The 26,543-nt window shown below is 42.6% G+C and overlaps 1 protein-coding gene across 6 annotated transcripts in view; it reads left to right on the top strand.

Moving 5' to 3' along the window:
• LOC135933210 (triple functional domain protein) overlaps positions 1–26,543 on the top strand; it is an 80,578-nt gene that overhangs the window by 5,494 nt on the left and 48,541 nt on the right. For 5 of the 6 annotated variants that reach the window (XM_065471239.1, XM_065471238.1, XM_065471237.1 and 2 more), the window contains exon 2: positions 13,242–13,292. In XM_065471239.1, coding sequence (XP_065327311.1) covers positions 13,242–13,292 — 51 coding nt within the window. Of the gene's footprint in view, positions 1–13,241; positions 13,293–20,597; positions 21,016–26,543 lie in introns of those variants that run through there. The other variant, XM_065471242.1, reaches the window with a different exon arrangement.

The raw sequence follows: 26,543 nt of genomic DNA, 5'->3' as shown, positions 1-26,543 counted from the left end.
GTTTGGAATCTCTCATTCCATCAGATCTCTATGATTGAGACCTGGTGGCTGTGGAGGCCATTTGAGTACAGTGAACTCACTTTCATTTTCAGGAAACCAGTTTGAAGTGATGTGAGCTTTGTGACTGTGGGTACACAGTGGGCATAAAGGGATGGACATGTTCAGCAAGGTGTGACGTTAGAATGATGCACAACTGGTATCAAAGTGTGCCTAGAAAATATCTCATCATCACCACCCTGAACCACTAATACAGGATGGGTTCATGTTGTTCTGACCCTACCATCCAGATGTTCCAGCAGAAATTTAGCTCTTGAAACTAGACAACATTTTTCCAGTCTGTTGTTGGCTAATCTTGGTGAACTTGTGCAGTTAGAGCCCCAGCTTCCTGCTCTTAGATGACAGGAGAATGGGCCAGTGTGGTCTTCTGCTGCTGTAGCCCATCTGCTTCAAGGTTCAGCATGTTGTTGGTGCATAGAAGCTCTTCTGCACACCTTGCTTGCAACAAGTTGCTATTTGAGTTACTGTTTCCTTCCTATCATCTCCAAGGAGTCCTCCATTCGCCTCTGACCTCTGGCATCGACAAGGCATTTTCATTCAGAACTGCTGCTCACTGGATATTTTCTCTTTTTCAGAACATTCTCTGTAAACCCTAGAGATGGTTGTGTGGGAAAATCCCAGCAGATCAGCAGTTCCTGAAATACTCAGACCAACCCATCTGGCACCAACAACCGTGCCACGTTCAAAGTCACTTAAAAGTCACTGCTGAAGTCCCCCATTCTGGTTTGAACTACAGCAGGTCCTCCTGACTTTGTCTACAAGGCAACACATAGAGTTGCTACCACATGATTGGCTGATGAGATATTTGCATTAACGAGCAGTTAAACAAGCATATACTTTAACCTGTTTTTTTTTCTTATTCTTTGTTTTAATAATAAGTGTTTGCATTAAACAGCTATAACCTGCCAAATATCAGGTAATGGGACAGTAAGGGGCAAATGCAGAAATGACAAGCTTGCATCCTGAAGATGGCAAAGGTGGGTTGTATATGGCTGTACTGTTTAATTCAGTCAGAATTCATTAAATGTTTCAGAATATAGAAATCAGTGCGTTTGAAACCCAAATGTTGAGATGCTCCGTCTGAGTAATCAAGTGGAACTCGTCTCTGCACTCGGGCATCACGTGGTTCGCAGTACTCGGGGCTTTGTGAAGCCAGTAGTCACTGTTCTCTGTCAATGGCGTTTCACGCTTACTCACACTCACAGGAGCACTTTCTCCCAATTTGGTGTTCCCACTGACCCCCGTCATTTGTATTGGTATTGTCACAGCGTGCTACATTCTGTCTTGCTTCACTACACAGGGTGGCTGTTTTTTGTTTTACTCAGGCACACATGAAAATCAGGTAGTCGACACATCTCAAAGTAACCACGCAGAAGAGAGTAAAAAGGGCAGAGTAAATGGGAGCCAGCTGGAGGGAAAGATGATGGTTATGAGAGTTAAAGCTTTTATTTGCCGAAGCAGCTTCAATCAAAAGCAAATGGATGGTTGAGTAAAAAGCCTTTTTGAAAAGGGCCGGAGATTAGGCTAAAACACAAGGATAAAAAAAAAAAAGCCTCTTTCTGCTTGAACTGTTCTCTTTATTGTGGCATTAAAAATGTAATGTTTCACTTAGAAAGGCATTCATCCCTTAAAATGAAGCACAAATGTAACGCGGAGCACATGGCAACAAGACCAGCAGCTCAGGCACTTGGAAACCATTAGTGCTGCAGAGAGGGGCGAAAACGTCTTTATACGTGGATAAGGATGGAAATTTCAAGGGATTTCATCAACATATAAAAATTTTTTATATCTGGTGCTAAAACTATAACAAATAATATCATTGAGAGCCATATGTGATCGCTTTTGTGCCAGCATTTGCTTCATGTCCCAAATAAGAAATAACCCTGTGATATACTCGTGTTTTTGCTCAGAAAATGCTGAGAATCAGCCAGCTAGCAAAATTTGGCATAAATAATTTAAAGTGCTTACATTTCCCATGAGTAGCTAAGTAAACACACAATCTTTTTCACCCTTGTAACAGGTGCAGGCGCATTAAATTTTAAAGGCATTTTGCAGAGCAAGCCAGACCCCCTAAATCTGCTCTGAGGTCAGTTTGAGAGGAAGGTTAATGTTTTGTTTGTTTGTTTGTTTTTTGTGGGAGGGTTTTGTTTTGTTTAAACTGTAATCTGTTGAAAGCTGAGGCGTTATCATCAAAGTTTTGGTAAATGATTAACAGGTTGCGAAAGCCGTCCTAACGTCAAACAGTCGTCTTAACAATCACAACGCAGACACATAAAAGCAGCTAATCTCACACCAGCAAGGACGGCAAAGAGAAAGTAAATTAATGCTGAGAAGAAGAGTGAGAAAGTGCACTTTAGGGTTGGACAATTTGTTAAGTATTTTCAGCCAGCCTTCATCAGTCCAGCAATCCACCCCTAAAAATTGGCTGGATTAGGTTGCTTTTAGCTAGCTGGAAGAAGCAGAAGAAGAAGAATCTAGCTGCGAATCAAGAGCGTGAAGAGAGCCTGTGAGCTCGGAGAATTGTTTAAATGGACACTTTGGGAGGCGCTTTATTTCCAAAATATAAAAAAAATCAAATAATTTTGGCCAACTGGTCACTATAGGTCCATACCTCTGGTTTTAGTCTCCATTAGGTTGCTAAACACACAGCTGTGGTTGTCAGCTTGGCTCTTAACATCTGTGGGTAAACTTTCTGCCCAACTGCCACATTGCATCATCTCGCTCAAGGCATTTGCCGCTCATCTGTGTATCGTATCACAGGCTCGTAAAGACCGGTCATCTGGTTCAGTGTCGGACTGACGTGTTCTAGTGTGCCGACTCAGGATTTGCTCCCCCGACCATCTTTTTAGCATTTTTTATTCTGGTCGAATTTGAATTAATGTCATGAGATGAACCAAGAGGTGACTTTCTAATGGTCGTCTTGTCTTAACTGTACCAAGTTTATTGATTACAAGCAAATAGATTGAAGGGAAAAAAAAGGGAGAACTTTATGAGATCACAACCAACTGATCAGCAATTTTAAAATGCAGTCCAGAAAGAAGATTAGACGCACAATTCTCCTGTGCCAAATGGATATTGGGAAATATCATAGTAACAGACAAAGAGGGAAAGATTATTGTTTGACCTCAAAGACTTGGGGTCCACTGCAGAAACGATCGGAAAACCCGACTCACAGATGACTGGGTGGACTATAAAGGCTGTAATTTTTCAATCAGAAGGCAGTGAGTGAAGCCATCAAGAGCCACGAAGTAGAACAAACAGCGTCACTGGATTTGTTTGTAGCCTAAAGGAGAAATGATGTCAGTGTGAACTTTTAGTTGTACACAGTAATATAATACCTAAACTCGAACAAAAAGCCCTAGATTTCTTTTCAGAGGGAACAACGCTCACTTCCTCGACAGTCAAATGCCAGTAAACTAGTTTTGTATGTCTTCAGATGTGCCATACATGCCAATGCAAAATGGTCTGCCGGAGCTTACCAATGAGGGAGGACTGGTTTTGGAAATCTTTAAGTAAGGGGGGGGGGGGGAGGTGTTTCTGTATGTGTGCAGTGAAGTTTGCTGAAAGATTAAACTGTACAGATTTATTTCTATGTGATGTGTTAGGCAGCCGAGCAGTGTGACAGTGTGATGATGTGAGCTCTAACAGCATTAGGCATTTTAGAGGTGAGAGTTCATTGGATTACACACGCTGACCTAATCCAATCTGGCGTTTTATTCTCTGGGATTACTCTTTGTGTCTGTGTGTGTGTGTGTGTGTGTGTGTGTGTGTGTGTGTGTGTGTGTGTGTGTGTGTGTGTGTGTGTGGGTGTGGCACACATAGAGGTGGAGCAAAGGGTGGATTTGGTGTGAGTCTGTGTGTGTGTGGGTTTGGTGCACATAGGGGTGGAGCAAATTGGTGTGAGTCACCACCCACAGTTACACACGCACAGAGGGGGTGTGTGGAGTTAAACAAACATAATGTGGTGATTTGTAAATGTTAGCAGTGCCAAGCTAGCTGTATCCCTTTTCTTCCAGGTGCTTGTTTGTGGGTTTTCAGTGGTATGAGAGTAGTTATCATCCCCATCATCTGCTTAAGAAAATGAATAAAGTTTTGCATATATATATACATAAAAATTGGCAAAACTTTAATGGGGTCCTACCAAGCTAATTTTCAGCTTTTTTTCCCTTGAAGTGTTAGAGTAGCTTTGCATGATTCACAGTTCAAAATAACCTCTATTTATTTTATACTGGGGCCTGGTTTATCCTGGCCTGGAGGTTGCTTGTTCTCACTAGGTAAAATTGGTTGCAAAGAGGTGCACAACTCTTGACTGAAAGCCTCCTTGCAATTGCTTTGGTCAGTAGCGGATTGTTGCAATGTTGGTGCAGATCTATTTATCTGCAAACTCTCACCACCTGCTCCCCAAGTGGTAATGAAACTGAGAACAGTTTGATAAAAACCAAGAACAGAGACGGTTGCCTTAAAAGTAAAAGTTGCACAACCTTTACTTCTAAGAAAAATGTTATCTCCGTTTCTGGATGAATGAATGCTGATTGGTCAGCTGGTTATGGATTTACAGCAGGATATACTCCATACTGATAGCACCGTTTTCTAACTATACTCTAGAAACACTGTTGCATTACACCATTTTTTTATATGTGTAAAACAAGCAGCTGCTTGTTTTGCTCAGAGGTGCCCACTATCAGGTGGCTACTAGTGGAGATCATCTCCGGGTACTGGCTTTGTGCATAAAATCAAAAGAGCAGATGCCATAAAGCGGCTTGTAGTGCTGTGATGTTGTTAATAATTTACAGTCAAAACCTGTAAAAAATCTAAAAATGAAAATAAATCCATTGTCTCTTCCCCATCTATTGAAAACATACGGATATTTGTTTAAAAGTGTTTTCCTGCAGCTGCATAGCCCTGTCATTCTGGGCTGTCTTTTGAGTAAACTCTGTGAAACAAGAAGTTCAGTGAGTCCGTGTTCACGAGTATTTAGAAGTTCTTTGATTAAAAATCGTGTGGTTGTACGACTTCTTTATTTACAGCCAGACAAAAAAACAAAAACAAAAAAAAAGAGTCTTAAAAGGAGCATTTAGAGGCGTTTAAAGCCTGAGATTTTGGCTCACAGGGATTAATTACACAGATGCTGACTTCATTATTTGGAACTGTTTTGGGGTTTTTGTTTTTTTCATATAATGAGTATCCAGAATTGTCACAGTGTCTTTATAAAACAGAGAATCCTAAATGGTATGTTTTACACAGATTTTTTTATGCGAATTAATCTGTTCATGAGTGAAAAATACTTTCTGCACACAGCAGCTATAGTTATAACTACACTGAGTGTGCCAGGGATACTTTGTTTTCATATTTAAAGCAGCGTTGAGGTTTTATGCATCGCTGTATCCAGGTATGAACGTTTAACACTTGCACAAAAAAGGGGAAAAAGTCTTTTAGTGCTATAGGGGCATGTTTTATCTTCCCTTTTTTTTTTTAATGTCCAGACTGAGTTTTCAGTCTGTCACCATGGCAACAGCAGCTATCCATGTCATCCTGTCTGACCACGTGTTATTTTTTTTTAACGAACAGGTCTATGTAAACCAGGTTGGCAAACGCCTGCACTCTCACTGAGCCTTTACTGCTCGCACAGGCGCGTAAGTCACCGCCCAGATAAGAGCAAAGGCCAGCTGATAAGAGCTAATAACCACAGTGAGCTTCTGCAATCTGCAGTTCAAGGGCGGATCGCGCTCTGCATTCGGTTGCATTACAAACAGATTTTGCTGTGTGGCGCGAACATGAGGCAGAGCTAAAGGGCTGCTCGTGAAGCAGCGTGGCTGTCCACGAGAATACGTGTTAATCAGAACCTGCAAAACGAGGTATTTTTGTCTTTAAAACTTTTACAAGGCGGGCGGGAGTGAGGAGGGGTGTCGAGCAGCAGTTGGCCTTTACAAGCACTGTTTTCCCCCTGTTGAATTAAAGTTGCTTAAAATTAAATATAATAATGCCAAATATAGGCCATTAGTGTGGTAAAGTGTTTGTCAGATGTGCAAATGGAAATAATTTGGGCTTTTTAAAAAATCCCCCTCAGGAGCAAGTGAACTGCACACGCACGCACGCACCTCCGCACACGCACACACATATGCAAACCTCTCGCCGCTCGCTGCGTGTTTATAAAAAGGAGCTTGTCCCACTTTTTCCCTCTCATCTACCGCGCTCTCGTTCTGTAATTTCTCCGGCGCGATATCTAATTGGTGCGAGCTCGGGAAAGATTTGCCGCCCCGCTGCCGTCTTCCTTAAAAAAAACCAAAACCCAAAAACCCAAACTGGAACAAGAGAGGCGAGCAAGTCGAGGGGGCAAAGAGAAAAATGGAGAGAGGATGGAGAAGAAGGAGACAGGAGGTACGTTTTGAGGGGAGAGGAGTCGGGAGGGCGGGCACAGGTTGCGAGTTGCTGTGAAATCTTGTTTGCTGATAGCTGCTGTCTTTACGCAACCTCCTAAGAGGAGCATAAACAGCCAGCTTTTGGAGCGAGGGAGTGATTATTGGGTCGTGCTTGAGCGAGATAAGTGAGTCTGCTCAGTGCAGGTGAAAGAGAAAGAAGAGAGAGAGCTGGGAAATTCAAAGAGAGCGAGAGAGGCAGACGTTGGAAAAACAACGACGAGAGAAGCGCACCTTTGAGTGGCAAACTGTGTTAATGAAAGGGGTCACTAAAAAGACTGAATTACCTCACAATTGATTTGGATCGGTTTGAAATATTTGCCGGGATCTCTGGGCTTTTTCTGTGAGCAGAAAGAGACTGAGAGCGAACCGAACTAGGACAGGTCCTGAAAGACCATTGTACTCCTTTTTCTTTGGGCTCAAGTGCATTCAAAACTGCTATCTCACTGTTGCCCTCCCCATCTCGCTCACTTTTATCGCTTCCTTTGACTACTTTTCACCTCCTTTTTTTTCTCCTAGTATCGAGTAATAAAAGAAAGAAAGAAAAGAAGCCGATTCACTGCAAACATCACAATTTGTAGCTTTTTAGGTCTTAAAGCAAAAGGCTGTTGACTGCTGAGCTCCTTGAGATGGTCCCAGAGGTACCAGGCGAAATGAAGAATAGTTTAAAGCGGTGGCCTTTAGCTCTGATCTTCGGGGGCAGAGCCAGGCTTTTTTCATTGTTTTGGCATTCAGCATGGATACACCTGGGATCCATTCTGAGGGCAGATACCAGTGTGGCTAGAAACACGTCTTTAAACATATAAATGAATATAAAGTACATTCCCAACATTTAGTTTCCTCTTTTCTGCCACAGTTGAGGTTTTGAGTAAAGATTGAGTCAGCTATCTCTGGCGTGTTTCCTGGTGAGCAGCGTTGGAGTGTGGTTGATGTTTGAGTTATGGTGAATGATGTTTGGGGTTAGATAAGGGCTCAGATTAGCTCTGTTTTTCCTGAGTGTTTGCGTGTGCGTGAACGCCAAGCTCTCCGGACTGTTGGTCATGTATATTTTACTGCTTTCTCTCAGTAGTGTGCAAGTAAGCACGTATATAGTGAGGTTCGTATGCCAAGAACAAACGAGGACGTGGGAATGTCACATTCCTTGAACCTCAGATCAGTCGGAGTGATGAAAGTCATGTATATTTATGTTTTTTATAGAGAATTAATCATTCTGAAAGAAGGAATTGTGGCGTTTCTGTCCTGATCACTACTCATTCCTGCAAGCACACCGGCTGTACAGGCAAATATATTTCATTATCTCAGACATATGACATGCATATTTTTTACTGATTCTAATCTCCATATTTTGGTGTAAAATAAAGTTATTAACAGTTATTCGTTGCTTTTGACAAATTAGCAAGCGTACATGTGATGTTTTTCATCTCAGCTTCATAAAGCTGGTATGAAGGTGTTATCCTGAGATCTAAGGGCTACTGCTAAAAATATCAGGAGCCATGAGCAACACAAAATTACTTGACTGTAGTTGTCAGGACAGGCAGTGTTTCCCACGCTTAGACTTTACTTGGGTGGAATGCCAAAGTTCGGCGTAAGCATTTGGCAACTTGGCAAAACAGTTGGCTTTGGCAAAAAAGGTCTTTCTGTATTGTCATCCGCAGTTAGTACATTGGTGCATGTTTTGTGCCCTTTTATTTTGAAAGTCCAGTCACTGTTGTCGTGGACTTTAGATTATTTGGTTAAGTCTGTCATCTCCCAGTTAGAGACCGCACAGCTGGTGATGGTGGTCCTCGTTCCTCCATGGAGAAGTTCGCTACAAACTGCAGCTCTAACCTGAATCTGCAGGGGGTATTTGACTGCTTCCTGCACTGGCGTGCACAGAAAAATGACTCTATCTGTGCGACTAGAGGATTATTGCTCTGTTCTTTTATATTTTCTTTTAACAGTCAAAGTCTTCTAAAAACACAGCAATATTGTTAAGCTTGCCTCTTCCTCCTTTAAAGTGCTCAGCACTCCCAACACTGCTTTTGCCAGTAGTGGAGTCCTAATCTGTTGAAAGGATTGACACCTCACGCTGATTTAACACTTATACTTCAGCAATTAATCTAAGTTGTAGCCCTCGTATAGGCTGTATTCTTTCCCCCAACTGCAAATGATGTCCTTAAAGTTAAAGTTGGTCAGTACCTGAGTCAGTCTGATATCAGTCTGTGGCTGAATGGGGTCAAGTTGGCAATTATATCCAGTCTGATTCTGATAAAACAGATATTAACTGTGGTAAATGATTAAAAAAAACAAACAAACCGAAAAATCACATCTGTTTGATCCTTCGTTCTGTGGGAATATAAGCAGAATACAATCAGCTGGAGTTGAGTCCCCTTGTGTTGTGCTTATTGACACACTCATTCAGAGTGATGGCAACATGTTGATAATTTGTCTGCATTTGTAAATTAGACAGGAATTATTTTCAAAGCTTTGACAATTTCTCTGAGAGCGACTGCAGTCCGTCCAAGTCAGGCTGCGACTGTTTTCAGAAAGGTGGCCTTCTATCATGAGATTTGAGCCCTCTTGTTTATATCGTTCCCGAAGTATTTTAATTTATTTAGTATTTGGTATTCCTCTATAGATGCAAAATCACCGCGCAAAAGACCGTTATACTATACTGCATCAAGTTTCCACCCCTTAATTCAGTCAGTAGTGGTACTCTCTGTTTCCCAAATATCTGTGTATTGTGTAATGATTCATGGCAAGCAACAAAAACCCCTCTCACACAGATGATCCCTTAGGTAATATGTTGTTAAGTGCTCTCTCTGTGGCCTCTGACATTTAAACATTTTCTCCACCCTGCAGCTATATCTGCCTCTAAACTCTCCAAGGCAGCCTTGACAGCTGGGTATTGCTCATTGTTTTTAAGACACTCACCTCAGTTCAGTCAGTGTGAGCCAGACAGTCGGTATTTTTAAATGAAAGGGACTCTTTCCTATTTGTGTGTGAGTCAAACGATGAGTGTGCCTGCCGAGAAGGGGAAGGCAGGGGCCCACAGAAAGGGTGGTCCCGTGTTAATGCGGGCTAAGAGTCAGAAACGGTGTGTGTCGGGACAAGAGAGAGCTGTCTGTTTTTTAAGGGGCTCCATAAGGATACAGTGCAGCCAGTGTTCAGCAGGGCTCGGTGAGTTCACTCTATCTCAGTTTTTGGGAGAGGAAAGTTTGGATTTGTTCAATGGGAATCGGACCGTTGGAGTTTTCGCCTTGTCATTTCCTCAAAAGCCGTTTGGTGTGTATGTGTGCGAACTCTGTTTAAGTTCATCCAAAGAGCTTGGCTGACGGTTCAGCAGTGGGCTTATCCTACTATGGTCTTAACAAAGTTGGCTCAGAGTGTATGCATGTCTGTTTGTGTGCGGTTGGATTAACCCACTGCTGTAACGGCCACATCGCAGAGGAAGAGCCTGTTTTCGTGCACACGTGTTGTGTTTTTATCCCCCCCCCCCTTCATGCATGTTTGACTACTGGCTCAGCTACAAGTGTTGTTGTTTAGATTGGGATAAGCTGTGGGCTACCACTACTGTAAGTCTGGTATTACATTGTTGCACACTGTGGCTTAAGCGGACATCTTTGGCATGGCAAATATGTGAAGTATGTAGGTGTTTGGTCTTTCTCTTGCCTTTTCCCTTCATCTCTTTCAGTCTTTGTGAAGATTTTGTTTTTCCAGGTACACGGCTTTAGAGAACATTTCCTTGATATCTCGGCTCTACTTTCCCATGCAGTGTTTTATGCGTGAGGCTGCTGTTGCCTGCAAGTTAGGTCTTGTGTAGTTTTATGTGTACTCTGCTGCTAAATGTTCATTACTGAGAACTGCCACCAGCAAAATGTTGCTTACCTACTACCTAAGCTCACAGCAGAAGATGTTTGATTTTTGCATGAATGGAGCCAGGCTGGACCTCCTTAAAGAAGATTTTTGCAAAACAAAGCAGAGTCACTAGTTTCAATCTTGGCTAAAAGTTTGAAACTAGTGCAGCTTTTGCTTTTTACTGTTCAGTCACACACCTGCAGGTGCAGATTCCTGATGGATCATTGTTTAATGAAAAATAATTGCAATCCTGTCAAAGAGTGTTATAAATCTTTGTCCAGAGCATTATTCCGCTGTTGGACTTCCTGGTTTGGATTTCATTTTCTTACCTTAAACCACCTGATTATGAACATGGTATATGGTGGATAAATGTCTCATAAGTTTGCAAGTTCAGTGAAGAGCAGGTTTTGCTGCTGCTTTAATTAAAAGCTGACTCTTCTGGGTGCGATTTAAGGAATTTATTTAATGCGGCTTAAACTATTACTTCAGAAAAATCTTTTTTCAGCTGTAAGGGAGGAATTGTAATGCCAGTGTAGAAATTTACAGGGATGCCTTAGTGCCATCTGGGCTGAAAGGGTTTCCTGGTAAACAAAAGTGTGTCGCAACACAAATGATTTGCATGCTTTCCTCAGAGGGATCCAGGTAGCCTCTAGTTATGTCTCAAATGAGCTTCTACACTGAGGGTGTTTTCACACCTGTTTGTTTACTCTGGTCCGAATCATTTGATGAGTTTGTAAACGTGTAGCTTTTCCCCGTGATTTGGTTTCTTTTTACACAGAGAAAAATCTAAGTGAACGCCGAGCAAACCACAACGTGTCATTACAGACCACGTGAGAATGTCCTGTCCGCTTATTGGCCAGATGTGTCTGGGAGCGACAAATGTAAATACAGGAACAAGGTGCTGCGTTCTGGACAACTGGAAAATACTGAGAATTTACATTCATTTCACGGCTAGTTGCCAACTTATACTGACATTTGAACATCTACAGCTCCTCAACACATCCCAGTACAGAAGTATTTTTACCCAAACTTACCCAAACCTGGATAGATTACTTTGTTTACACAGTACTCAGACTAACTGCACCAAGTGAGAAAATGAACTGCAGTTTGCTTTAAAAGGACTAAACAGGCAGGTGTGAAAACGCCCTAAGATAGACCTGCCATGCTGATTTCCAGCTCCATATTTTTAGTGATGGACTCTACTAGACTAGGATCGACAGCTCGAAACATATGTTTCCACAACACTGCTTTGCACATAAATTTGTCATGAAGTTCTTTAAGCTCAGATACGCACAGAATCAACTGTAGGCGTCGGTCACACCATGTCATGCGTGAGTACTCCTCACCAATGAGCTTATGCTGCGCTTTGCTCAGTAATAGGATAGATAGGTTTCAGAGTGTAGTAGGTACTGCTTCCTATGTGATAAGACCTTTATGCACTCAGTCTAACTTGTTTGAAGCTAGCTGTTTTAGCTCCCTTGCCCTTCCTTTAAACATACTTTCTTTTGATTGGTTGTCTCTTGCAAAGAGAGGGTCAGTAGGTAGAGATTCTGTGCTCACAGCTGGAGATCTATGCCTGAGATGACCATATTAGGGATATCCGCTCTCTGTGATATCATAAAGGGGGAAAAACGGTCTTCTGCTCATTTATACACTGACCCTATTGTTTGAAACGTTGGCCATGGTTCATATGAGCACCTACCTTAACAGTGGAAATCAAACTGCGCGTACCTCAGTGCATGTTGTTAGATACTTGGTATATATCATGTACTCAGTACCGCAGTCAGCTTCTCTCTGCTTCAGTGAGGCGCTCTGTAACATTAAACAGGAAGTAGTAATCCTGAGTCAGAATAGATCGAGCATGTGTCAGTGAGTCAGCCAGTCGAGCGTCCAGCCTGTTTACATGTTGACAGCACATGACGCTGACAGTATCTTCCCCTCCGTCACAGCAGCGGCCTCACTCACTCACAGGCTATAGGCTGCATCAATGGACTGATTGTTGAATTTGCAGAGAAACCACCGGGCTTCGGTCATGAGTTATAGGCTGATGAGAAGATGACTCCGGCATGCTTGGGTCCGGTGTAAGCAGAACATGCTGTTTAGGGGTTGTGGGAATCATCACATTCCTGGTACCTTGGTATAATGTTTTACTAGTTAAGGGAGGAGAGCATGATGAAGGTAGTCTCTTCCCCCCATAGTAAGGTGTTTCCTGTGACTAAGGCAATATCACTTCTCTTATTAATGTTGGGGATTTTTCCATCCTAAGTAATGCGGAAGCCCTTTCAAGACAGCCAGTTCTTGTTTATCTTCTTTATCTAAGGCTTTGCTGGTAATAAACAGTATTCTTAATTATTGAGATTTTTTCTGGCAGTTGATTAGTCTTCTGTTTTTTAGCCACATTGATGGCATGTTAACCTGACAAGTTTGTGTTTGTTGTGCTTTGGAGTTTTAAAGCCTCAACAAATATGGGATGGATTTTCATGGAATTGATCGCTAACATTCTGATCCTCCTCAGATCAACTTTAATCACTTTGTAGCATAGAGCGTAATTGTTATTATTCAAGTACTTTACCAGAAACTTAAAACACAGACTTTCCTTCAGCAGTAGCCGTACTTACCATTTATTCTATTTAATAGCAAATGCAGGAGCATTTTAATTGTAAGTGTTTATGATACACTGGTAGTGAAAGTAACTCTGATATTGAAAAAACATTCATATGATGTTTATCATTAATGCTGTTAATAAAAGATAACATATTAAAAGAACATTGTTTCATGAAGTCATGCTTACAGGACTTCTTTCCACTTCCGTTTTGAGTGAATTCATTTGCCAATTTCGTTTTGGCTGCGATGTGTATTTTTATTTCTGTGTCATGCATTTTAATTGGGGATAAAAACAGTTGCTCTTTTTTTTTATCTGTGTTTCTACAGATGGATCCCTCCCTAAAGAGCCAAAAGGAGATGTATCGAGCCAGATAGCAGGTAAAACATACGATTTTTTTTTTTTTTTTTTTTTTTTTGCAAGGCCCGTTTATATCCATGTGTGTGCTGGTGGTGCAAGAGGGGAGTGTATTTTACTGAGGGTGGAGGGTCGTGGAGGTCGGTATATTTCAAAAGAAATATGGTGTATGGTGTTTTTTTACATGCACACGAGAAGACCTAAGCCCTTTTACAGATGTAATGTAGACCTTTTTTAAATTTAAAAAGCATTATCCTGCTAAAGTAATAGTACAAGGGTTTTAGCATACATTAAGTGGGTAAAGAGATGTTCTCCAGAGATGTTCAGTCAGATTCAAGTCTGGTTGGGTCACTCAAGGACATTTACAGAGTAGTTCTGAAGCAGCTGCTTTGTTATCATGGCTCTTTGCTTAGGGTTGTTGTCCTGTTGATGAACCTTTGCCCCAGTCTGAGGACCAGCGCGTTTTGGAGCAGGTCATCATCAAGGGTGGCTCTGAACATTGCTGCATTCACCTTCCCTTGACCCTAACTAGTGTCCCACTGCTGAAAAACACCCCCCAGCTTGCTGCTGCCGCCACCATGCTTCAGTTTAGGGATGGTATTGGCCAGGTGGTGAGCGGCGTCTGGTTTCCTCCAGATGTGATACTTTGCATTCAGACCAAAGTGCTCAAGCTGGGTTTTATCAGACCAGACAATTTTGTTTCTCATGCTCTGAGAGTCCTTCAGGTGTCTTTTAGCAAACTCCAGGTCATGTCAAGAGCCTTTTATTGAGGAATGGCTTCAGCTTGGCCACTCTACTATACACCCCTGATTGTTGGAGAGCTGCAGAAGTGGTTGTCCTGCTGGAAGTTTTTCTTCTCTCCACAGTAATGCTGGAGCTCTGTCAGAGTAAGCATCAGGTTATTGGTCACCTGCCTGACCGAGGCCCTTTTACTTCGATTGCTCAGACTGGCCAGCCAGCTGTAGGAAGAGTTCTGGTGGTTCCGCAGTTCTTCCATTTTCAGATGATGGAGGCCACTGTGCTCATTACTATCCTCAGTGATAAAGACAGGTGTGTGTCTTTCCAAATCATAGCCAGTCGACTGAATTTACCACAGGTGGGCCCCAACCAAGTTGCAGAAACATCTGACAGATGATCACTGGAAACAGGAGGTAGCTGAGCTCGATTTGTATGTGTCATGGAAAAGGCTGAGAATACATGTACGTGTTATATTTTTGTTTTTCATTTTTGATAAATTTGCAAGAATTTCAAGCAGAGTTTATTCACTTTGTCATTGTGGGGGGAATACTTTTTGGATGCTCTGTACTTTGTTAAATTTCACCCCTGTTCCTGTCCATTCTCTTGTCCGCTGGTGTTGGACATTGTAAGGTTCTTGTCTAATAGCATTGATGAAGGGCGGTTCAATGCTCTGCCCCTCCCAGTATCAATACAGGTCATTGTCATCCTAAATCTCACATGTCCTCACTTTTCCTTTCATCCTCGTCTCCACCCCTCCCATCTATTCCCAAAACATACAGGATGTGGACAGCTACCCATGTCTGGCACCTCTCCCCATAGCTATAACAGGCTATTAGCAATGAGTTGAGATGGACACTTATGCTGCCTGCTCCATGATTTATTCACACAAACTGCCATTCACTCAGAATCACTCACCCTAAATGACCTTTTCCTTGTGTCCTTTCTCCAATCAGTTGTACTAAATCTTCCTTTTTATTATCCTCATGGTGCAGCTGACACTTAAAAAGTAGGCTATTTTCCTCATGTGAGGGTTAATATGTGCTGCTGAAACGACACATTTAATGACCAATTTGATATATAAAGTTATTTCTGCTCTGTTCTTCAGTGAGAAATTTTACTATTTCATAGGAAATTAGAATAGAGCCATTTGTGCAAACCTCTTAATTAGAAACTCTAAGACTATCAGCAGTATTGGCTTTGTAAAGAGAAACAAAAACAGCCCTCAAATTCTACACACAAAGGAGGACAGTGAGTTGGCAGGTTGCTCCAAAGCCCCAGGGTCTTTATAGAGAAAGCTTCAGTGCCCGTAGGAAAAAGGCGATGAAAGCAACACAAACGCGGTTATATCTGAAAAACACTTGGCTTTAGTGTGACTGTTTAGCCTTTCTGCATGGTGCTTTTCTTAAGCATCCTGCTGCTTAACAGTTATCACTTCGTGATTTAGAAGAGGTGGTGGTGGTGGTGGGTGGGGGGGATTATGTCTGTCCATCTGTTGGGCCTTCTCATCCACTGGTCTGACTGGGTGACTTGAAAGTGGGTTGCGAGGGATGGGAGGGTGAGGCGAGTGCTGTTATGTAATGATGTTAAAGCTTTCGAACCCTGACAGATGTGCTTTCTATCACGGTCTCACTCTCTCTCTCTCTCTCTCTCAACCCTTTTTCGTCTGTGTCTGTCCAGAAGTACCCGGTGTAATCTGCCTCAGTGCTTGTTGAAATGATTTGGCATAAATCTCCAGCAATCAGCTGCATTCTGCAATCTGAAAGCATCGCCTCAAGATGGCGTGTTTGAGCAGATTGGAAGAGCTGAAGCACAAAAATACTGCAGGAGTGTCTGATCTGCAGCAGTAGTCTGTAGAAGAGCCACTCCTCACTCCATCACATACTATGTAATCTCAGTAAGTGACAGGAGCAACGTGTGGAAGGAAAATGAGTTTTTATTCTCACTATTACAGCAGTAGAAGGGTTTTTTGGGGTGGAGGGTTAAAAAAAACAAACAAAAAAAACCAAAACAACTTGTTGTTGTAACGGTCTTTTTCTCTCTGTCTCGTCACGGTTCGTCAGAATAGGATCAGGTGGCATTAAAAGACCCGGCCGACTGAACTCTTGGCACCAATAACAAGCTGCCTTTTCTTTCTCTCTGTCTCTCTCGCTGTCTTTCTTTTATTCCTGCTTCCTCTACTCTCCCTTTTCCCTTCTCCCCTGCTGTGTTTGGGTCGCTGGGGTAACCCTGGCCTGTTTCTCGCTCGGTTAGCCTACCCTGCTATTAGAGGTCTGGATGGATGGGGAGAACAGGAAGAGGCGGGGGTAAGGGAAAGATGGTGTGTGCTCTGTCTCGGTCTCCCAAGCCAAAACTCCGATTTGGGGACACAAAGGGGAAAATTGGGAAGGACACGGAGAATCTGAACAGACTGGAAACAAACACCCAGGCTGTGCTGTTCAGTCTTGGATGCTGTCAATTCGGTGTTTTAGATAGCTGCTCGTTTTCATCAACGGCAAATGATTTTCACTACAATGAAAGTGCTACACAGATACCTTATCAGTGTAAGGGTGGTAAAGGGAAAGTAGTGACACTGTCCCTGTATTGGATTGAAAGAGTGCATTTCATAGATTGGTACAGAATTTACTTAGATGGCACCTAAACATGGTGGCAAGATGAACACGTTCTTACTTGTAAACTGGTTTCTAACTTTGTGTGTATGTACAGTCAGTGCCAACTGTGGCCACAGTGAGGTCATTGTTATATTGGCACAGCAGCCAGTCAAATTAGAGCTACTTGCTTCTTTGTTGTCCAGTAAGGTAAGCTGTGCAGCAGCTAATCAGAGCTGCTTCAGTAGGACTGATAGATGGGACATGAACCATTTGTCAAGAATTCAAACCACGTATAGACAAAAGAAGATTGTTTTTTTTCATCTGCACTGATCTGGCGTTGCGGCTCTGTTCTGAGATCTCACAGAACAGGAGTCTGTGACAACAGATATGACTGTGATTAAATCATAAACAGCACTAAAGGAAGAGCAAGGGCACAGGTGGGCTATTAAGCTGCTTGCAGGTTGTGCAAAAGTAGCAGCTCAAGTAGTCCAGTAGGCCCTGGTCACGTAGACGCAGAGACCTGTAGGCGACTGCATGGCAACCACCAGTTGGTAGGGAAAAATTAGCATTAACTGACTGGTTTTGAGTGATTGCTGGAGGTTGCTGGCAGTCTCAAAGAGGAAACCTCACTGAATGCTTAGGTTGCAAGCAGATTGCCACGGTCACATTTAGTTTGTAGAGAAGACTTTTGTGCAAACACTCACTAACCAACCACCAAGCGATTGTGAAACTGTCTTTGTCATTCTTCAAAGCAGAAGCTGCACTTTTTTTTTTTTTTTTTTGAAATGGGTTGATTTCAGGTTAAAAATCAGCTTTTACTTTGAAGATGGACCTTCTCCATTTCCAAATGGGGTTGCACTCCTTTAGTGGTTAGTGAGCATTTGCAGACTGCTTGCAACTAAGGCAATCGCAAGGAGGTTTTTGGTACAGCGCCCTCTTTGTGGCAGTTTTCCTCCTAGCAACCAGAAGTTCACCAACCAGTCTCTAGGTGTGGCGGAGGCATCTTATTTGATATGTAGAAGTGTATCTGCTGATGTGCCTGCCTAAAACTAAGCAAAATGGCATCATTGCATTATAAAAACATTGCAGAAGAACATTAAAAGTAACAGAGGAGTTTAACCAACTGCTGACAAAAAGACAAATATAATCGATTCAGTAGAGCTGGAACTGCAGTCACACCTGCGAACACTTGTGTGTCATGTTTGTTATTAAGTGCGACAGATCCAGGTTAGCTGTAATAGAGTTTGAAAGGGGGAGGAGGGCTGCTGTTGTTCCCCATTGCGTCTCCCTTTCTGTTTGTTCTTAAAACAATATTCTTAATGTGTTTTAACACAGAAAAGCAGCACTCTGTGGAACAATGCTAGGGGCACTGTAAACTTCACATGCAAATTGGGGGGGGGGGGGGGCTTGAGAAGCTTAACATTTACTAAGGAGGTAAGGCTCAGCAGTTTAGGATTTATCTGAGATGAATCTGTCTGGAAGATTATAGTCTTAAATAAATATATTTCATTTAGATTTTTATAGTACAGCTTTTTCTTCATAGGAAAGGAAATGCCTTCAAATTAACATTTAGACCACAGGAAACATAAAATAGCTTAATGCACGCTTCGGTTAAATCAATTTAAAGTGTAGAAATGAAATTAAATCCATTGAGCGTGAAGTATTTATGAGTAAAATGGGCATGCAATCAAATAAAATTGCTCTATCTGGTATCTTTTTTTGTCATGGAGACACTGCTGTCCACTCCTTTATCCCAGAGGAATTCCTGCCAGTCCCACACATCCCTCAGCAGGGAATTTATGGCACGCTGCGAATGTGGGAAGTCCACAGCTATGCACTGATTCACACTCTTGTGCGCGAATCTGGTTTCTGTTGACCCGTAACAGCTGGTTTAGGAGCGATGGCTCCCAGTCAGCTGCTGGATAGCCATCATGAGATATAACTGCTCTTTAATCTCACGGGAAGATGCTGCGAGTGTTTCCTCCTCCTCTCAGCTGACTGTACCACCCGTCCCATCTGTTGGTGTGCACACAGCTGTCGCATTCTGTCTTCATATTGAACTCAGGGGTCGGTGTGTGTGTGTGTTTCTGAGGTATTTGTTACAGTGCCTCTGGGGAAGACTTGTTGTTGTTGTTGTTGTTGTGGTGTTTAGCAAACTGAGTAATGCCCACTCAGAGGCCACTACAAATCTCAGGCCTCTGAGGTGTGTGCCAAGTATGTACATATTGTAACACAAGCACAGCCCAGTTACAGTCGTGGCCTGCAACGAAAAAGAACTCGTGATCCGGGAGTTTCAGCAAAGGATGATGGACATTCCTGGCATCACCCCCATGGGTGTAGTCATATCAGTGATAACTTTGTCTCGCCCACTTCATACAGCACAGGCGACACAGGAAATGTTGGGACTTTCTGTTGCCTTGGAAAAATTCACCCAGGTGTGCTTTTTTTTTCGTCTTATGGGATTCAGTTTTCCTCTGTCTCAACTTCTCAGATAATTCTTCATTTAGTGATTGGCATTGGACGCCAGTTTCCCTGAATTCCTGAATGTAGACATCAGCAAGGTAATGACCTCCTCATTGGTAGCTAATGGCTTATTGATCATAAAGAAAAGAGGAATGTAATTTGTTTTTCACAGTTTGTCATTGAGTTGGAAAGGTTAAAATGAGTACTGGCTGTGTACTTCATTGCGCTGCGAATGGATCGTAAATTTTCTTGTAGGCTGTTTGATGACTCTCGTAGCAAGCACTTCCTCGAATTCAGCATTCCAACGTGACTCAGTTAAATCATTGGTTGTAACATAAACTCTGTGACATCATACGTCCTTATACAGAGTCATGGTTGTATTTAATACACTATCCTCTTTAAGTTTTAAGAATTCTTAGACTTGGTGAACTAAAAACCAATTTGCATTAATTTCTCTGCACTTACTGAACATTGCATGTAGTGCTGAAATGTAGTTACTATACTAAGACTTTAATCAGACGATTAAAGTTTTGTAGGTCCCTAGAATTAAATCACATCTGTTTAATGCATTAAAGATGTAGCAATAACGTGCCATTAAGCACCAAATTGCAAAAGTTACCTCAAAGTGCTTTATATTGTTAGCTAAAGAGTGAAGGTCCCGACAATCAGCCACCAAATAAGCAAGTATTTGGTGACAGTGGGAAGGAAAACCCCTTCTAACAGTAAGAAACCTCCAGCAGAAGCAGGCTCAGGGAGGGGCAGCCATCTGCTGCGACCAATGAGAGGTGAGGGGACGGAGACGAAGGAAAAGATGCACAGTGAAAGCGAGGTGAGATTAGATGAATAATAACTAATGTTTAATGCAGTACTTCGTACTGTTTTTGTGCTGACAGAAGTCCTGATATATAAAGAACTTCTTTGTAGTAAACAGATAAACATAACAACGCTCCATCATCGGGTCATACTTTGTTCCTTTTCGTTTTTCTGCTTCTTTCTTGTCAAGTGAACACAGCTATGATCAGTCTTTTTGGTGTGCAAGTCCCACTTTCAACCAGTCAGCAATCTATCTTGGTATACCATCACCATCGAGTTAAGTGCTGTTGGCTCTTGAGAGGAGGTGCCGTAAATCCAAGTCGATACAGTCAGCGTTTACATATACAATCCCAGCCTCTACTAGCATAGGTTAATACTGAGCGGCTGCAGAGCAACAACATGGGCGATTTGAGCCGATTGAAGCAACTACCTATACGAGTGAAGGAAAAGCACTCGATTGACATATGGCAATCTGCTAAGTACGTTAGAGGGTTAGCTACAGTAGCTGCAAAGCAGTGAACAATGAGAAGATCACTTTGTACGTGGGCGGAGCTGAAGCGTTTTGCCTACAACCTCACGACTCACTTCCTGTGCTAAGCGGCTTCTCCTCGTTCATAAATGCAGTGCAGGCATATTATAATTGCTGCCCCTCCTGCACGTTGAGGATTACCTCCATTTACCTGTCTCTCCAAAAGACAGACAGATTAGCAGCTCACCTAATGCCACACGAGGTTCTCAGTGATACTGTTTATCCACAGAGCCCAAGTGTCTGCACCGGTAACCCAATTTCTCCTTGGAAATGTTTGCTCCAGCTTTCCATATGGATGTGTAGACATCACCAAAAATGGGTGGTTTTGGTTGTCTGCAGGGTTGGAATATCTCCCCTCAGGAATCTCAGGATTAGCTTCAGCTGCAGCAGCTCTGCCCGCAGCGGACTGGGATCCCGTCGGCACATCGGCCAGTCACTCTATGATTAGATGATGCTGCGAGCGGGCTGCATTTCTTCAGCAGCAGCCGAAGCCAAATCCACAGCAATTTATGGAGGTTTTACAATTTAGGGAAGAATTTTCAAGCATGGCTTGCTGGACAGCCAATCACAAGTGGCAGTATGCTTATACTGGTTCCTCCCTCGTCCAGCTGACAGGTACAGTGTTGCCTGTCTGGTGATGCACAGGAGAGGGGGACGTAGAATCTACCATGCAGTCAGCACCATCCTTTCCTTTGTGCTCTTCCTCGTCATCCCTCAGTCAACCCAATGGAAACTGAACTTAGTCGTCCCTCCATCGTTCCCTGACATCTACTTTATTCCTCCTTCGCTGTCATACACCACTTCTCTTTTTCCCCTGTCTCTCTTTCCTCAGCCTAGTTATGACACAATGATGTGTTTCATTAGCTTACTAATTTTCCTGGTTCCTCCTAGTTGGTTTTGTTCATCATTTACCCAGAAACCCTTGTTCTCCAGTCTGCTTCTGTGCGGGTGTGGGTGTGACCTGGCCACTCTATATTTAGCTGCTGTGCCACTTTCTCTGTTCCCAGAGCACTGCAGAGTGCTAGGAAGTGATGGAGGGTGGGGTGGCTGTGTCTTTAAACTTACCTTTTACTTTTGATGGTTAAAGAAGAAATCCACTCAAAATACTGCTCAGATAAACTGTGGAAATAAGAAGGATGGGGTGTGTATGTGTGTTTTGGTCAGTCTGCATGAAACCTTAATCCGTTAAAAGTCGCCGTACAGTAGCAAATTCAAACAACTACAAGGCCATCACTGTGCGCTCTTTTTACACGCTCACACTCTCTTCCAAACACACAGCGGTTTTCTGCTTGTCGTCTTGTCAACATTAGGTTTTTCATTGACCTTTGATTATCCTCCTGCTCAGTGGCAGCCGGCCAATCAGACAGCAGGTTTGCAAGCAACATCAAAGATTGTCTTTGCTTCAGAAGATGAATCACTCTGTGGTGAAAACATGCTGACTTATCTGTTTGTGCGCATATGCTGCAGTTCACCTCGATAAGCGCGCTTCTTGAGCATTTAGCTTGGCATCGCTGCTGTAAATAAGTGGCGCTGATAAACATCGCGCTCGAGCTAAGCTGTGAGGTAATGTTCAGGGAGCAGTGTGTAGGCAGCTGCTACAAAAGCAGCTTTCTTGTAATTTAATGGCCGTATTGTCACATGATGACCATAGCATTAGACAATCTGTTCCAAAGCAGTTGTATGTGTCGCATAAGGTTGTAATTCATAGAAAGTATGATCATTTTCATAGCTGGTCTAGATCAGTGATGTCAAACTCATCTTCAATCAAAGGGGACGTACGGCTCATATAGATCTTAGGATAGACCGAACTGGTGAAACTCAGCCTTCTGTCAATGTAAAGACATTTAGACACTTTTAATTCCTGAGTTATCCTTATATAAGAAAAAAAATAGATTTTTTTTTTTTATAGCACAGCTCAGTTTTTCTGAAGTCACTACTGGGCCAATTCTGGCTCCCAGGCCACATGTTTTACACCCCTTTGTCTAGAAAATGAAAAGCATTTATCCCAGTTTTCTAAAATCCAGCCAAGCCTTTTCATGTAAGTCAAAACAAGTAAATGCTCACAATTGTTATCCAAATTCTCACGGTGTTTACAATAAATATACCTTGAATAGGTGTTTAATTTCTTGCTAATGTATTAATCACTCAATGTACTGCATTAAAAACACCTAAAAGAAGTATAAACATTTTTTAAGTGACTTTTTTCAGTTCTAACTCCACTACACTAGCTTTACATGAGTTAACAAACAAAACAATCCCTGTTTATCTTTTACTTGGGCCCTCTGCAGCTCCTCAGTTCCTCTGCCTGAAACAAGCTGCCTTAGCTCCCTTCCCCATGACGTTAAGACGTCTTTCTTCTGATTGGCTGCTCGTTGTAAACAGAAGCTGTGATCAGCAGGTCGGTAGGCCAAAGCTTTGTGCTTGAGGGGACCATGTTGGAGTGAGCCACTCTCACTCACATTATAGAGAGCCAAGGGTAGAAAACATCACTGTTTGTTATGACGGTCTGTTGTTGGAACATACCGTCTGTGACAGATGAGAAAAATAGGCTAGCTTTTACCCATATTGATAGCACATTTAGCGATTCCTAATATCTTGTCCTAATTTTTCATAAAGAGACTTAAAGATAAAGCTGCCGATACAGCAGGATCATATGGAGAGAGGTGGGGGTGAGCCTTTCCCAGCTGTCGTAGGGTGAGGCAGGGTGTAGCCTGCACAGGTCTCCAGTCTGCCACAGAATAACTGTGAGTGTCTCACTGGCTGCAGCTTCTCAAACGTGACGGATGAATGCCTCTTTGACATTTTGGAACCATCCCTTTTTGGCTTTAAGTGTTGCTCGGACAACCCATGCTTATGTCTTTTTAAGTTTGATGAAGTCGAATTTGAAACACAGCGATCAATAAATAATCCTGAGATTCAACCCAGTTTGACTCCCCCAGCGCTCTCCGTCTCCTCAGAGAGTGGATCTGGACCATGTGCAGCTCCCAGAAATAGAGCCAGAGCAAGCGCTCTCTGTCTGCACTCCCCTCCTCTCATGCTTCATCTATAAAGAGCTACAAGCTCATTCTCTACAGGAGCGCAGTGGGAAATGTAGTTGATCATGCTAATTTGTTTTTTGTGGCACCCTGAGGGAGGGAAGGAGACAAATGAGAGGAGAGAAGAATAGTAAAAATAGAGACAAGTCCTGATTCTCATCCATCTCCTCCGGTGGCAGGAATGAATTAGCATCTCATTAGCATACAGTCGCAAATACGACGCCATGCAGAGACCAGAGACTGGAGTACAATTTCAAAAACACTTCAGTGCCCGAGAGGGGTGTGTTTCTGAGCGTTTGTATGATAATAATAGTAAAGGGATGACAGAGAGGGTACTCCTCCCCTTTACAGTACTTGTTATGTAATATGCGGTAACAAATTGTGTGTAAATGTGCGTCTGTGTGTGTCTTACCACTTTACCACTACACCATAAGACTAAAATGGAGTCAGATGAATTACATTTTTTTTCTCTCTCTCTCTGCTGCTCTCTTAACAGCTTTAATTGCACATGTTAGACAGCATGTCACATATACTGCGGGATTGTACCTCAGATGAAGAGCACGTATTGAAGGTGCTTGAGAGGACGCAGCGTAGGGCTCTTGAGTTTAATTTGTAGTACTGCGTTCAATTTCCTCTGCAGCGGGTAGCGTTATTATTTACGTTAGCTCTGTCGTCACGAAGCTGAGCTGGATTTGGAGCTGATAAATCTTGGAAAATGATTTATGTAACTGAACTCTCAGAAGGAGAGAAGACTTAAAATTGCCAGAACTATGAAAATAATACCAATGGTGTGTGTCTACACACTTACTGCACAATAATGAGCTAAATACAGTAACCGCTTGTTACATTTCCTTTCATGGAGGTAGTGTACGTGAAAAAGTCGAGATCCATCCGTTATTTCTTTATATTTTCCTTCCAAGAAGCCAGTCTTTGTTTTGCTTTATTTAAAGTGGGTTTGAACAAGGCTTTAAGGTTTTCTTGGACATCGGCTGCTTTCTCACTTTAGTCCGTCGATATCTGTGGTTCGTATCTTTAGGCAGTTTTTTATTAGCAGCCTGTTTCTTTAACTGAATCCATGATAAATAATTAAATCACATTTTTGCACCAACGTGGTGATTCCCAAAGAGTTCCTAAAACTTGGCAAATCTCGGCATGGTGTGAAGTGTGTCCTGCAGGGCCTGGAAAAATGGAGGGTAAAAGAAGTGGGAATATCCAGGTCCTGGGAAAACCATGTGGCCCTTCAGTTGACCCATCTTTTATTCACTGAAACCTCATCAGAAGGGTGGCTGTCAGTTCAGTTCAGTTTTATTTATACAGCATCAAATCACAACAACAGTTGCCTCAAGGTTCTTTATATTGTAAGGTAGACCCTTCAGTAATACATACAGAGCAAAACCCAACAATCACATGACCCCTATGAGCACGCACTTTGGCAACAGTGGGAAGGAAAAACTCCCTTTTAACAGGAAGAAACCTCCAACAGAACCAGGCTCAGGGAGGGGCGGCCGGTTGGGGTGAGAGAAGAAAGACAGGATAAAAGACACGCTGTGGAAGAGAGCCAGAGATTGATAAGAAGTAAAGATTCAATGCAGAGGTCTATTAACACAGAGTGAGTGAGAAATGTGACTGAAAAAGAAATACTCAATGCAATAGGTATAGACCCAGCAGCCTATACCTATTGCAGCATAACTAAGGGAGGATTCAAGGTCACCTGATCTAACCCTAACTATATACTTTAGCAAAAAGGAAAGTTTTAAGCCTGATTTTAAAAGTAGAGATAGTGGCTGTCTCCCAAACCCAAGCTGGAAGCCAGTTCCACAGAAGAGGCTGAAGGCTCTGCCTCCAGCTTTCTTCTTTTAAATACTCTAGGAACAACGAGTAAGCCCGCAGTCTGAGAGTGAAGTAGTGTAATGGGGTGATACGGTATTATAAGGTAATTAAGATAAGATGGGGGCTGATTATTCAAGACCTTGTATGCGAGGAGGAGTATGTTGAATACAATTCTGGATTAGGAAGCTATTCAAGAAGCTATTCTTAAGGAAGGGAAACGGGGAGAAGGTATGCCAAATTGCAAAAGAACTTGGCTGAAAAGTGGTTTTCAGCCAGTGGTGTTGGAGATCTTGTCAAAATCGATGGAATCAGATTTTAATCCACCTTGTGATAATATCTGGTTGCATCTGATTGGCAGCAGCTTCATTCTTTTCCCTGATAATGATCCCAAACACACTGCCAGGGCAGTAGAAGCTTACCTGGACAGGATAACACACAAAGGAGCACCATCAGTCATGTTTCAATAACTCTCCATTTCCCATTTTCCTAGCAAAATGTAAGGAAATGGAGAGTGGCTCAAGATTTTTGCACAGCACTGTATTATCTTTGTGCTAATCCATAGACTGTGTTTACACTGCATATTACTGCCAAACACCTACCTGCCGCCATGCTGTGCAGTTATGTTTCTGGAATTGCCCATAAGGGGATAGATGTACACCATTACACACAGTGAAGGTTTAACTCGGTAAAATAAATCAGGCATTACTCTGACACCCAGGTTGACAATAAAAAGGAGGCAAACGTCAGTGGGACACAGAATGTCAAGGAGAGAATAAGAGAAAAAGATTCACATGGGTAATATAACTCGTCTGGGCCATCAGTCATATAAACTAGACCTCTGCTCTGTCTGAAGGACAAAATTGGAGCTTATTCTGCGTGTGTGTGTGTGTGTTTTAAGGCTGTGTGTTTAATCACTTCAGGGATTTCTGTGTGTACAGGAGTTGCTTGAAAAGGTTTGCTCTTATTGACTATCCCCGTCCAGCTGTTCACTCTCTTCCGGCAAGGTGTCTCTTGTTTGACGCCGTCACACCCATGAGGTTCAGCTTGACATTTCCATGGCGACAGTTTACAGCCCACATTATCACTGTGGGGTTTTTCTCCAGTTTATTCTCATTATCTGTTCTAGACAAACCAGTATGTAAAACACATCAGTCGTTATGGTCTACGCCAGAGGAGTTTTTCCCATAAGAGCGGCAGTATCGGAGAAGCCGTGATGAAGAGAAAGTTTATGCTTTCATAAGGAAACCAAAGGGTCAGCCACCATTGTGTGATTCATCA

Source organism: Pelmatolapia mariae, linkage group LG22 (genome assembly GCF_036321145.2).
Source record: "Pelmatolapia mariae isolate MD_Pm_ZW linkage group LG22, Pm_UMD_F_2, whole genome shotgun sequence".
NCBI lineage: Eukaryota > Metazoa > Chordata > Actinopteri > Cichliformes > Cichlidae > Pelmatolapia > Pelmatolapia mariae.
This window is presented reverse-complemented; position numbering and strand designations above follow the sequence as displayed.